The sequence below is a fragment of the Siphateles boraxobius genome, unplaced genomic scaffold (assembly GCF_051911475.1).
Source record: "Siphateles boraxobius isolate OS27281-9 unplaced genomic scaffold, OSU_SipBor_1 130, whole genome shotgun sequence".
NCBI lineage: Eukaryota > Metazoa > Chordata > Actinopteri > Cypriniformes > Leuciscidae > Siphateles > Siphateles boraxobius.
Window position 1 is genome coordinate 28,465,439 of NW_027508734.1, and position 14,820 is coordinate 28,480,258.

At 40.9% G+C, this 14,820-nt stretch overlaps 1 protein-coding gene across 1 annotated transcript; it reads left to right on the forward strand.

Moving 5' to 3' along the window:
* Window positions 1-1,582: 1,582 nt before the first annotated feature.
* Window positions 1,583-3,673, forward strand: LOC143737483 (high choriolytic enzyme 1-like). Its single transcript, XM_077229007.1, has 8 exons — window positions 1,583-1,660; window positions 2,004-2,055; window positions 2,144-2,287; window positions 2,418-2,535; window positions 2,717-2,895; window positions 3,004-3,085; window positions 3,169-3,293; window positions 3,539-3,673. Coding segments are annotated over exons 1-8 (765 nt in total). The 5' UTR covers window positions 1,583-1,597; the 3' UTR covers window positions 3,541-3,673.
* The last annotated feature ends 11,147 nt before the right edge of the window (window positions 3,674-14,820 follow it).

Genomic DNA, 14,820 nt, shown 5'->3' on the forward strand with positions numbered 1-14,820 from the left:
ATGACCCTACTTATTAATAAATAAATAAAAATTCCATTTTGGAGATTTTGAAAGGTGTATGTAAACTTATGACTAAAGTGTAAATGTAACAAAAATCATTAAATTATTAGACACCAAAATGTTGCTATGGTTATCACTTTCTCATGTTGCTATGGTTACTATGTCAATCATCGCAATTTCAAGACTCACAGGACTAACATTTAGCGGATTCACTCCCACATTTAAATGCATTTATCACTCTTTATAATTTGCAGTGTGAACGTAACCACTGGTCCTCTAGAAGCACGAAAAACAAAACTATTATTTAGATTGTCGATAGCGCTCCCTTTAAGCCATCACTTACCGCGTTCTGCACTCTCCCTAAAACTCTCGTCATAAACACTGAAGTGTCCACACTGCCCAGTGAATCTCTCATTTATATCGCGTCAAGACTTTGTTTATGAGGGGATTTGCGAAAGGATAAAGCTTGTGCTGATTCTGAACATAAATTTTAAGCGAATTCTCTGCATGTTGACTCTAAAATGCCTCCGATTTGCCACTGTGTTCATGCGCTTAATATACATGTCTGTGATTGGCTAATGCTCAACGCGGAAACAATACAAGTAGTTTGGTTTCGTTTTTGAATAATATTGTGTCCTCTAGTGCCCGGACTCGACTGGACTCGGACATTTTTCCGAGTCTAAAATGTCCGAGTCCGTGTCAAGCCGAGTACAAATTCATCCGAGTGCGTGAATTCAAAATTCCGAGTCCGAGTTCGAGTACCCCAACTCTAGTTAGTTGTTAGTAGCAACAGCCAAAATGTTTAAAAAGTAGTTACCTGCAGTTAAGGCCCATTCACACCAAGAACGATAACTACATATATAACTATAACGATAAGTATATTAGTGTCCAATGCACAATAACATTGTGTTTAATATAAGTGCATGCTGCAGTTCTGTCATCTGCCGCTTTAAATGCTTGAGAAAAAGGTTATATTAGGCATTATATATAAAAATATTTATTATTTAAGGTGATTAGCTTTTAAAATACAAAATACAATAAAAAATTATTTATGAAAAAAAGTGTTTTAAGAAGAGAACCCATACGTTCTGATGCATTCATAAGAGTTGTTTATGACACATGCTCCTATGAAGGGAATTTCACACCTGTTCCTTTTCAAACAAGGTTAAACAAATCTGAACTCTTTTGCCCGTATTTGTCAAGATCATTTTGATATGGACTCGAACCATGGTATAAAACGTGTTGCTCTATGAAGCTTGAGGGACTGAGGTGAGAATAGTGGTATGTTTGAGGTGTCTGTTCAAACATTTTCCAATTTATGAAGTTCATGGATTTTTTGAGCAGAATAGGAAATGAGGAAGGCAACATATATTTATTGAATACTTAAATAGTTTTTGTACCATTTGAAAAGGTTATGGTGTCCACCCGAACTTTTAATTTAATTAAAAAATTATACTTTTCATGGCTTTGTATTTTATTTGAGATTTCAGGTTTCACACGACCAATAGTGTATATGTAAATTCTGTCTCACCAAACTGCTGTGCCCTGGTTCTTTCTGCAGGTCTTTTATCTCTCTCATCATAGGTCTTTGGCTGCCATGTTTGTGACTAGGGTTACTTTTGGCCTGTTGGCCCTGCTGGTCTTCTCCATCGAGGGGAAGGTAAAACACATAATTATACATGAACACACGTAGTACTTTGAAAATGATGCATGCAATTTCTTCATATACTAATTTATGTAATATTGAAGAATATAATATGCTTTGACTTCACTTAATGTTTAAATATTTATTTTCCATGTCCGTGTTGTGTGTGGTGTTCTGGCTTAACTCACATTCAGCCTGGTAAGTCAAATACTCCAGAAGCTCTCACTGTAAATATGAGATTGTAAAAATCTTTGAACTGAAACATTAAATAATTCATCAAAGAAACAGTTCCTACATTATGAATTGACTGAAGTAATGGTGAATGTGTTGATGTGTTTTAATAATAGTCGAGGACAAGTCTGCTGAGCTGTCTGTGTCTGAACTGCTGCACAGAGCCAACAGAGGCATTGGTATATACGCACTCATCACTTACTCACCAATAGACATGTTGCAATTGTCCTTCATTAAAAAGTCCCAAATTAACTGTTTATGTGTTAGTTCCTGAACCTGATGAGCCCAAGCTAATGGATGACATTGCTGTGAATGAGAAAAATGCTGATCCCTGTACCTCCTACGGCTGCCTCTGGTCCAAATACAGCGATGGCAAGATTTATGTACCTTACGTCATCGCCAACCATTACTGTAAGTCACTGATATTATGATAAATGTTTTGTAGGACAAATTCATGAAAGTAACCTTTGCATGCTGCTGAGATTTAATGAAAGGATGTAACTCTCCACAATAGCAAACTCTGATCTCTTTGCCCTTTCAGCGTCCCGTGAGCTGGAGATCATCCAGCGTGGTCTGGAATCTTTCTCCTACAGCACTTGTATCCGCTTCTTTCCCCGCAGCAATGAGAGAGACTATATTAGCATTGAGTCTCGCAGTGGGTACATAACGCAACTAATCTTTTCAAGATAAGACAGAGACAAGGCGAAGACTATACAAAACTCAAAATTATTTACCATCAAAATGTAATTTGTGATGAAAAGTAAATCAAGATGATGAATAGGTGAAGATAATATCTAAGATTGGGAAAAATTTTACAATTTATGGATCTCTGTCTCACAGATGTTACTCGTACGTTGGTCGTCAGGGTTATGCCCAGACTGTGTCTCTGGCCCGTAATGGCTGCCTTTACCACAGCACTGTGCAGCATGAGCTGCTCCACGCTCTCGGCTTCAACCATGAACAGACCCGCAGTGACCGTGACAATCACATCCAAGTCGTCTGGGAGAACATCAGTGATGGTATTGTTTTTGTTGTAAGAAGAATGCATGTATATAGTGTTATTAGGTTAGTTTATTTAATACAATAGATTTCTAGATCCATAGGTAAAAGTTGCGTTTGCTCATCAGACATGAAGTACAACTTCAACAAAATCAACACCCTGAACCAAGGAACTCCCTACGACTACAGCTCTGTGATGCAGTACGAGAGGTGAGTGAGCTCAAGAGGAGATGAGGTTTCTCTCAGTGTTCCAGATTATAATCTAACGGCATCTATGCCACTTGCTCTATCAGATATGCTTTCTCCAAGAATGGCCTTCCCACCATGATTCCCATTCCTAACAATAATGTTGCGTTGGGCACATCTACTCAGATGAGCCAGAATGACATCATCAGAATCAACAGGCTCTACCAGTGCTGTGAGTGTAACGACACAAACATTAATTTATCTCCTTCTCATTCTGGAACTCATGCTTGCAAAAGTACAACAAAAAATACACATTACATTTGGTGGAAGTTTGGACATTTCAAAACATGACCAAAATGTCTTTAATTCACATTAAAATGTTCAGTTTTTTATTTACATATTTAAATGTAAAGCTTAATTAAATGCAATTTGTAATTAAATTAATTTGTTCGACCTTGGTGGTTTTCTCATTCATAGGAGCAACAGAACTTGCCTTCAGCACCTAGATCTGCAGCCCAAACTACAACAACAATCACTCAAGTATCATGGATGGTGTTGACTTCTGCGCTTACCTGAATCACCAATAAATTTTCAATCAAAGAGAACACCAAACCCAGTGAATTTTTTAAGACTCTGGCCTGACTGACTGTGTGACAAAAGGGATAATTCACACTGATTTAATAATTATAAAACAGTGTGAATCATCCATTTTTTGATGTCTTCTGTAGTTTGCTATTTTAAAAATGACAATGTAAAGAAAAGAACAATTTTAATGGTTATATTTTATTTAATTGACATGAGAACATTTTACAAACAATTTCCAAAAGTTCAGTAGGCCTACCATATTCCTAAATTTAAAGTATTAAATGAAATTTTGAAGCTGGTGGGTCATATTAGGCTGAAAATGTCATGCTTATGTAACCTTTGGTTCGATATAAATATACCGGACTACGCCACCTAGGTTCCGTCTCCACCCAGGAAAGTATAAAGTAATAAAAATAACCCCCCCCAAAAAAGACAATTAAACCAAAAAGAATTACAACAAAAGGAAGGACCCTGCTGGTTCGGTTTGCACTGAAGACAGAGACGTGACTTTCCAAAAGTATACCAAATTTATTTATCACAGGGAATAAAATCATCCACATAAAAACATCAAAATAACAGGGTTCCCACTCTAAACCAAATGTCAAATTCCCTGACTTTTCCCTGACTAAAAAGATGAATTTCCATGACCTATAATATGGAAGTAAAATAATGCCAAATGTTTTTGAAACAAAAAGCCTGTTGAATTGCAGATGGAAATTAGCCTAAGGCTATAATCTGACATATTTACATTTGTGAAAATGTTCATTAATATGTATTGTCCCTTTTGTTTTTTCAAAAAAAAAAAATTGTACTACTTGAAAAAAATATGCATTGCATTAACCCTGCTTGTATTTTAATGCATTGTATTTTTAGGGCTTGCATTTTTATGGGCTGAAATTCACCATGGTTGAATATTTAAGCTGTGAATATTTAAATTCAAAACATTTCAAACACATTTTCATTAGTAAAATTTCAATAATCCATATTAACCCTTCATATTTCACTTCCAAAATATTCAAACTGATAAAAAAATACAACCTATAATATTCAACAGTTGGTTTTCGGTCCATTTTATTTCGCTTTGCAAATTTACTTCTACAAATTCAGTGGTTCAAATTCGACAGTAAATTCAACATTGACGTCCAGGAACTGCAGGAAAAGCAGTAGATTACCGAGCATAATCTCCATCTGCTGTTAGTCGACCTCACCAGAAGGGGGTGCAAGCGCGTGTTGTTGACGAAGACCAGAGCAACAACAGTTAGAGCAGCCATTCATTCATAGAAAATAATTTACAACAATGTAAGTGTATCTGTGATTATTATGTTTTATGTGAAATTCAGTGTCTTCACAATTACTTTTCCTGTGTAGCCTACATGCATCTCTACCGTGAACGAGATTATAATGTTATTCCCCCGATGCGGATGTATACAGATCCAATGTTACATTTGAGTGACATATCTATTGGTTGTTTAGTTGCCTCAACCTTATATTGCGGCGATTGTGCTGCATGCAGTAGCTAGGGTTTCCCTCAATACGTCAGGATTCCCCTGCTGGACATATAAAACGCTTAACGTAGCTTAATGGACTAACAGTGATATAAAAGACCAAACTCGCAGGCAAGCAGAAGGACTCAGAATATGAACTTAACGCGCAAAGTTAAAAGCTCAGCGTTTCTCAGTGATACTGGCATAAATTGGCTTGACATTTGGGACATTTAGGGACCGTCTCTAAAGTTACATACGACATTGGTATACACGTTTCTAACTTCAATAGCATTTGAAGAGAACGACTTGCAGTCATAAAACCAACTGTAAAGTGTCCATGTATGTGTACAAATAAATTGAAGTTAGAAACGTTTAGGCCTATAGGACTACCAATGTTACTTTAGAGACGGTTTAGAAATGTGCGAATGTCAAGTCAATTTTACATTTAGTCTTTTAGCAGACGCTTTTATCCAAAGCGACTTAAGTTACAGTTAAACTAACAATAACGTTATAGGACAACAATATGAAAGTGCTATGACCCTTCCCAGATTAATCATGTATGTAGGAATATTAACATGTAAGTAGGCATACTTCCCCAATAAGGTGCGAGTTTGGTCTTTTATATCACTGTATTAGTCCATTAAGCTACGTTAAGTGTTTTGTCCTGATGGAAGGGGAATCCTTGAGTATGATGAGATATTGAGGGAAACCTATTATAATCCCATTCATGGTAGAAAAAGTTGATAACATGTAAGGCTACACAGGAAAAGTAACAATGAAGTTAATGAATAAAACATAAAAACAGCTTTTGTGCCTTTATCATCTTTTCCGCATATATAATAACCCAGATAGATAATCATCACAAAAAACTTAATGCATGCTCAATTGTTGTAAATGAGTTTTTATGAATGAATTGCTTGCTTTTAACTGTTGCTCTGGTCTTTGTCAACAACACGCACTTGCACCCCCTGCTGGTGAGAATCGGTATAGAAAAATCACATTTTGATAAATGGAAACTAAAATTTAAAGCAACAAACTAAATTCCCTGATATTCCATGACTTGGACAAAAAATATATAAAATTCCCTGACTTTTAATGTCTGGAATAGACCTTTTAAAATTCCATGACATTTCAGAAATTCCATGACCCGTGGGAACCCTGAAATAAGTCTCCAATACAGCTTACCAATTAATATCGACAGAAACAAGAGACCACAATTTGACCACTTTAACAGAAGGAAAGAAAACACAGCAAATCAGTGAATAAACAAAACATAAAACACGTGTCACACCAAATAAAAAGAATATCAAAAGAAAACCAATACACTCCCCCTTCTGTTAAGCCTCAATATCGCAGTTCTAGCTACCAGCGGGTAGAACTGGCAAATGGATTTAACACAACAACAACCGAAAAGAAAATAATTACAACACTCAGTCACAGTAACGTCATATTTCACTTCTCAATTAAGACTTGAGGTTAATATTGTTTGCGCTGCTTGACATGGACAAGGCTACCAGCATATCAGTGTACTATAACTTAATAGCTCAAACATACATTAGGCTACGTCAGTCTTTCACCACATTTCTTACGAGCAGCTCGTTAAAGAGCTCGATCGTTAGCGGTTCACAACCGCAATATCCGCAGCCGCCAGTTGCACTAGGACCATGAAACAGTGACCGAAAATAAAGATAATAATTAAAAAAAACAGCAAAAAAAACACAGCAGCTAGCGCTCTTGGGCCGCACCTCGTAGGGGATTTTAAGCTATAATAACCTTTATGTCCCCTGCCCTCTTCACTTCACGCACACACATTCCAGAGAGTCGACGCAACTAGAAATGGGTAGCCGGTTACTTCACCCCGCACAGAGAAGAATAACCATTAACCAACCTTAGACATGGTTTTTATCACACCACTAGCCATAGACGCGCCCGCCTGATTGCACCGCGCAGGTATACTCAATATAAACCGCGGCTCAACAACGGTGGGCGTGTCCAGTCATTTGCAATGTGTAGCCCAATTCTCAGGAACAACACTGAACGTTAGATTATCAACCGGTCACAATCTACCCCCTAGTTTTTAAATTCGGCGACCCAACGATAATCAACGCCAAGGCCTAAAGAGAGTAGTATCATTGCTAATGACAGTTACATGCGAATTCACAATACCTCCTCTGCCCCCCATTGTCACTGGCAAATGATGGGCATTGGAATGGTAGCCTGCGGTTTTTCGAGTGGTCCGTCGTAGTGGTGCCCCTTCAGTAATGGAGACACCCCCTGACGCCATTGAGGGATCACTAGAACAATGCTCATGGACCACCGAATGCTCAGGAACTCTACTAGAGGGTATGGAGGCACACTCAGGGATTTGGGTCAGAGGTGGCACACCACGTGTAGGTGAAGGGACAGCAATGGGTACGGTCACTGGGGGAGGAACTTCTTGTTCTGGCAGCACCACTAGCCACGCATCCAGTATATCCTCCTCTCCAGGGTCCACCGATGCTTGATCTGAGTCTGAAGAAAGAGGGCTAACATGTTCTGCCAGATTCCGGCCAGCTGGTTGGACTCTTAACAACGTACGATGCACATGTCTAACCTTCTCCAAATCTTCTACAGGCGCAATGGTGTACACGGACCCACCAGGTGTCGGGGCTCGCAGCACTTTATAAAGGACAGAACTCCAGTGATCTTGGATCTTTGCTCGGCCTTGCACACAAAGGTCCCGCAGGTTCACCAATTGACCTTGGCTCAAAGGCTCATCCTGTACCCTCCGATCATGTCACTCTTTCCTACGGCCCGCTGCAGCCTTCATACGACTTCTAGCTCCATCAAAGGACACTTGAAGTCTTGCTTGATGGTCATAAATCCAATCATGGACACTGCCCCGAGTAGGAGTATCGATTCTGCCCAAAAGAAAATCAACCGGCAATTGTGGATCTTGCCCAAGCATTAAGAAATATGGGGATTCACCTGTAGACTGGTGTGGAGTAGTGTTATAAGAAAATACCACTTGAGGAAGATATGCTGCCCAGTTCTTCTTGCACGAGGGCAGAGTACGCAGCAGATTGTACAAAGTGCGATTAAATCGCTCGCATTGACCATTTCCAGTAGGATGGGCTGGGGTGGTCCGACTCCGTTCAATGCCATACAACGCACACAACTGTTGAATAAGGGTGCTTTCGAAATTCCTTCCCTGGTCCGAGTGGATGCGACTAGGAACGCCAAACTTGTAGAACCACTCATTAACTAATACTTTTGCCACTGTAGATGCTCTCTGGTCCCGGGTAGGCACGGCCTGGGTGTACTTCGAAAACACATCTGTCAGAACTAGAACATTCTCCATTCCATTCTGTGATGGCTCGATCAAAGTAAAGTCGATGGCCAGAATTTGGTTAGGCCTTGAAACCAACAAATGACCCATATATGCAGGGATTAAAGTGAAAAAAATTCTTCTGACTGAACTTTTTTTCAGGCCAAGTCATATTCCTTTAACTTTATTTAAATTGTCGAGACCAATAGCGTTTTAAGGGGAGATGTTTTAAACCGATTTAATATTGCCAGTTTGCGTATTTTAAAATCTATTTTAATCTATGAAAAAGAATTACTTAGCTTGACAAATAATCAACCATCTACATAACTTTTCAGTGCATGTTTTTATTTATTTTATAAGACCAAACATGCTGTATTAATATATAGTTTGTTCCATGGCAAATCGTTTTGGCTGAGGGCAAAGTGAAGTTTCATAACTTTATATATTTAGGCTATTTAACTTTAGTCAGCTCTCTAATAGGCTACAATGTTAATGTTTGACTGAATTGTTTGCTTTATTTCTCATTGTATAGCTTCTTATAGCCTACCTATTAGGCTACTTATACTTTTATACTGGATATTATTGATCATTAAAACTGACATTTAACAAAAAGAGACAGGGTTGTGTAATGTTATATATTCTAAAATATATAAAATATTATTTATATATATTTTAATATGCATTCTCTTCACTGTATGTGTACATGTATAATAAAATAAAACGATACAACCCTGTGTTTGTTAAATGTCAGTTTTAATGATCAATAATGTTTGATATTTTTAAAATGAAAACAAAAAGTAGCAGGGTTGTGTTTTATATTTCGTGTTGTTATAAATATATGCAGTGAAGATAATCAATGTGCGTTGCCTGAACCACATTTGTTTGGCCAATATGTTTATGATAATATGTTCATTTATTATGAAAAGAGGTGTTTTATATAAGTTACATTTCGTTGTATTGTTGATGAAAAGAGGCAGAGTTGTATTTTATACCATATTTCGTTTTATTGTTGCCTAAAATATACATAAAGACATAACCGGAGTAGCAGAGCGAGCTGAGTGACGCGATCAAGAACGCGCTGTTCCATTTGCAGAATAACCGGACTCGCGTCCTCTCGTCCTCCGGAGTTCGTTCTCCTGAGTCGAACTTGGCAAGTCTGAACTACCAAGGACGCAAGTCCGAAGTTTGCGTAGGTTACTTGGTATTGAGAAACGGCCAATATTGACCCGCGTTCTGTTTTCTAGCATGCGCCAAGTTGAGTGTGAAACAAGACCAACGCTGCGGGGGGCTCTGGGAACAAACGCGCTCGAATTCGGACCGCAGCAAACCAGCTGTAGCCTGACATGCACTTCTCCAAAAGTGAACACGGAGCAGTTTTTCCGTGCGCGGGATTTGAAAACCCGGAGTGGACCAAAAGCGAAGCGATTACAAAATGCTTAGAGTGGATGGAACGTGCATTCGCTCCAATCCAGGCTTTATCACATCCTCCTCAGCAGGGTGAATAGGCCTACACCTCGTCTTTCCTTAATTTAAGACCTCTGCAAACTAAAATTAAGACATTTATCACACTATTTGAGAAACGAAAGCCTATTTACGGCCTTAAAATTATGAAAAGTGAATTTAAGGCATGGACAGACGGGAACCCTGCAATTGACGGAAATCCGTCATAGACTCGCTGCAATTAACGGAAATCCGTCGTAGCGACGGAGAACTTTAATCCCTGTATATGTCTGTACTCGAGGGAAGACATCTTTAGCAACAGTACAACGTTCACATTGTTGGCACCAACGTTTCACATCCTCACCCATACCTGGCCAGAAACATCTTTGTCTCACCAGCTCTGTCGTACGCTCCACTCCTTGATGGCCATGCTCATCATGAAGCTGCTGCATCACCATAGTTTTTAAGGATGTTGGGAGCAACAGCTACAGAAAGGCCTCACCGCCCTGGGGATGGTAACACTGACGGTACATTACACCATCCTTCATCTGCAATCGCTTCCACTGTTTCAAGAGTTTACCTACATCTGGACACAACCCCTGCCTCTCTCCATGAGAAGGGTATGTCCCTCTTCTCCATAACTTCAGGAATACTCCCAACACTGCATATCTGCTTTCTGTAGGCCATGTAAATCTGCAGAAAATAGCCAGGAAAAGCAGTAATGGATGTTTGCACCCCGCTCATGGGTCCAGTAGAAGCGACTTGTTGGAGAGGCTCTGGCAGAGAACTTCCTGGAATCATAGCTTCCAGAACAGGTCCAGCCGGGTGCTGTCGTGAGAGTGCATCAGCATTACGATTACTACGTCCAGAACGATACTTAATACTGAAGTCAAAAGCGGCAAGTTGGGCAGCCCTTCGCTGTTCTAAAGCCCCGAGCTTAGCGGTGTTGAGGTAGCTCAGAGGGTTATTGTCCGTATATACCACACTTGTGTCCCAGTAAATACTCACGGAATTTCTCGGCCATTGCCCATTTAAGGGCAAGAAACTCAAGTTTCATGGAACTATAATTGGAGATGTTCCTCTCCGTAGGCCTTAACCCACGACTGGCATAGGCTACTGGTCGAACTCGGCCCTCCTGTTCCTGTGACAGGACTGCTCCCAATCCGCTATAACTGGCATCCACTTCTAAGATGAATGGCAAAGAGAAGTCAGCATACGCCAGCAATGGAGCACTCACCAACTGTTGCTTCAGGGCATCAAAACTCTGCTGACACTCCTCTGTCCAGGACCCCCTGCAGGACCGGGCTGGGATCTTCCTTTCAGCTCCAGTCAGGTCAGCTACCAGGCGATGAAGTGGAGCAGCCAGTTTAGCAAAAGACTCCACGAACCTCCTGTAATAGCTTGCGAAACCCAGAAATGACCGAAGTTCCGAAACCAGCTGGGGAGGCTGCCAATTGGCAACTGCCTCAATTTTCTTCGGATCGGTAGCCACCCCATGGGCAGTAATCAAATGTCCCAAATAGTTCACCTCAGACTGAAAGAACGAACACTTCTCCAATTTGGCTTTCAAACCTTCTCGTTGTAGACGCTTATGGACCACCTCCAGCCGTTGTAGATGCTCAGACACTGTGGAAGAGAAGACAATAACATCGTCCAGATACAGCAACAATGATTGAAAATGCTGCGAGCCAAACATACGCTCCATCAGTCTCTGAAATGTACTAGGGGCGTTGCACAGGCCGAAGGCCATCCTATTCCACTCATATAACCCAAAAGGTGTAGAAAGCCGTCTTCATCTTGTCCTTTTCAGCCACCGGGACCTGATTGTAGCCGCTAGCAAGATCCATTGTAGTGAACCACCTGGCACCGGCAAGAGCGTCCAAAGATTCCTCAATTCTTGGTAAAGGAAACGAATCTTTTCTGGTCTTGCTGTTAAGTTGGCGATAGTCAACACATAGTCGCAGACTACCATCCTTTTTCTTCACCAGGACAATGGGAGAAGCATAGGGGCTGCTATTCTCTCTTATGATTTGAGTTTCCAGCAACTGATTAATATGTGCCTTAACGGCTTCATATTCTGAGGGAGGAATGAGTCTATAACGCTGCCTAACAGGAACCTCATCAATCAAAGGAATGTCATGGGAGATCAGAGTAGTACAGCCCAAATCGCCATCATATGCTGCAAACACTGAAGAGTACTTAGATAGTAAAGCCCTGACTTGACACTGTTCTTCAGGGGTCATTGGGGACAGATCAACAGAATCTATCTTGTCTTGTAGGGGATTTACAGTCATCTGGGAAGAAACTGTGGCCTGCACACTCAAGGGAACATCCTCTACACCCCTGGGTAAACTCATCACAGTTACTTGACTAATGGTACCAAGAACGGTTCGTGCATAAAGGTTAACATCCACTAACCCCACATTAATTACTGGAATATAAACCTGTCCACGAACTACCCTAACCACGGCAGGGGAAGTCAAAAGACCAGCTGCCAGCCCACCACTTGAAGGCTCAAATACTACAGTCAATCCCGTATGTTGCTGAGAGCAAGTAGCCGGGATAAACTTCATGGTACGGCCTGATACACGAACGCACCTACCGCCTCGAACCCGAACACGGGCTGAAGAATCTAAAGGAGCATGAACTTGAGCTTGATGGCACTTCTGCAAGGCTTGTTGCCAAGAATTAGGGGCATGCTGCACTAAAGCGGTTTCGAAAATAGTTGGTCCATATTGTACAAACAAATCGCGATAACATTCTCGAATAACATTCATACCCAAAATACCGGAAGCCTGAGTAGAAGTACCTGGGGAATCTTTAACTATGAGCACTCCACGTTTAGTGATCACTTTGCCAAAGACTTCCACATCCAGCTCTAGATAGCCTATGTATGGAATATCTAAGCCATTGGCCGCCTTAAGCTGCAACCAATTACAGGAGTGGAGCTTTTCTACCCCCCACGGCTCAAAGTTGTGCAAATAAAAACTTTGTCACTGTAGACACCATTGAACCGGTGTCCAACAAACAGGAAACTAACACCCCACCCATACTAACAGTCACCTGGGGGCATGGTGATAATAATGGGGCCATGTGCTCTATAGCAGGGAAAACAGCATCGGAGCCCAACACATACCCTTCTGAACTGTGGCTCGGGAGCACAGAAGGTTCTAGTTTTCCTGAAAGGTAACAGCGGGCTGGGACCTTGGCGCGACTGGCTGAGGGTGACGGGAGGAAGAGGGATTAACCCTTGGTGACAAACTTTAAGAACTACATTCGCGGGCAAAATGACCAGGCTGTTGGCACTTCCTACAAATAACTGAACCCCTATTAAAGGAACTTTCGGTGAAAGGGCGACTCCTTGGGGCATTTTGAAGCAAAGTCATACTACGGGTTAACTGATCAAGCTGCCCTTGTTGCTTTTTGAGCATCTCTTTTAGCTCCGAAAATTCAGGTTTGGTGGAAACTAGCGCAGACCCATAAACCCCATATTGCAGCCCATAAGAAGAGGTTGACAAACTACGACCCCCAGTAGCCCTCGACATACCCTCCCGTTCCCATCTAATAGCTTCCCCTCTCACATCAAGTAGGGTAGCCCCAGAATGCTGGCGTACAAACTGTTTTAATCCCCTACGAAGGGCAGAATCCAGCACGTACTCAAACTGGTCACGCAACAGGACATCCGAATTGGGCATACCGTTTGGAGCATTTTGTATTACTTTTGACATCAAGTCAAGAAGGGCATGTGAAAATTCTTGAAACGTCTCCCCCTCCAGTTGTCGTCGAGGGAAGAAATTCTCCTGCAAAACAACATATGAATCCGGGCAGCCATAAAGCTCCGTAAGTATTTGAATAATTTTATCTGGGTCTTCCCGGTCTTCACTAGGCCTAAATTTTATTTCTTCCCTAGCTTCCCCCTCTAGATGGTCATACAAGAAGTGTGCTTTATCAAAAATGGATAGATGGCGAACACGCATACTGGCCTTCACTTCCTCTAGCCAAACAGCTAAAGAAATTCCGGTGCGGCCCCAAAAAACAGGACATTTCCTCTCCCTAGGAACATAAATCAACCTTTCCGTCACTACTGGATTACCAATGGAGGAAGATCTTGGCCCCACATCTAAACCCGCCCCCCTATGATTAGACCCAGAGGGCGCAATACTCGGACTTGCCTGAACCTCCAAACGTTCTTGTCGCAGGAGTTCATTATCAGCCTTAAGTTGGGCTACCAAGTCTCGCAATTGCTGCATCTCATCCTCCATAATGACAATCTAAGTGACACATCAAAAACACAGGAGAGGAAAGTAGCAAACAGTATTCTAATGCGCTAGCTGCTGAAAATAAATATAAAAAAAATATATATAAAAAAAAAAAAAGTAATAAAGTCACGTCTCCGTTTCACACAAAAGGTTACCCTGCCGACTGCGCCATAATTGTAACCTTTGGTTCGATATAAATATACCCGACTACGCCACCTAGGTTCCGTCTCCACCCAGGAAAGTATCAAGTAATTAAAATAACCCCAAAAAAAGACAATTAAACCAAAAAGAATTACAACAAAAGGAAGGACCCTGCTGGTTCGGTCTTGGTGAAACAAGAGACCAAAATTTGACCACTTTAACAGAGGGAAAGAAAACACAGCAAATCAGTGAATAAACAAAACATAAAACACGTGTCACACCAAATAAAAAGAACATCAAAAGAAAACCAATACACTCCCCCTTCTGTTAAGCCTCAATATCGCAGTTCTAGCTACCAGCGGGTAGAACTGGCAAATGGATTTAACACAACAACAACCGAAAAGAAAATAATAACAACACTCAGTCACAGTAACATCATATTTCACTTCTCAATTAAGACTTGAGGTTAATATTGTTTGCACTGCTTGACCTGGACCAGGCTACCAGCATATCAGTGTACTATAACTTAATAGCTCATCAAAC

Bases quoted from the DNA above. Each gene is read 5' to 3' on its own strand.
- LOC143737483 (XM_077229007.1), top strand. From the start codon at position 1,598: ATGTTTGTGACTAGGGTTACTTTTGGCCTGTTGGCCCTGCTGGTCTTC. The intron at 2,288-2,417 runs GTAAGTCACTGA...TTGCCCTTTCAG, and splicing joins CGTCATCGCCAACCATTACT to CGTCCCGTGAGCTGGAGATC. The intron at 2,536-2,716 runs GTACATAACGCA...TCTGTCTCACAG, and splicing joins AGCATTGAGTCTCGCAGTGG to ATGTTACTCGTACGTTGGTC.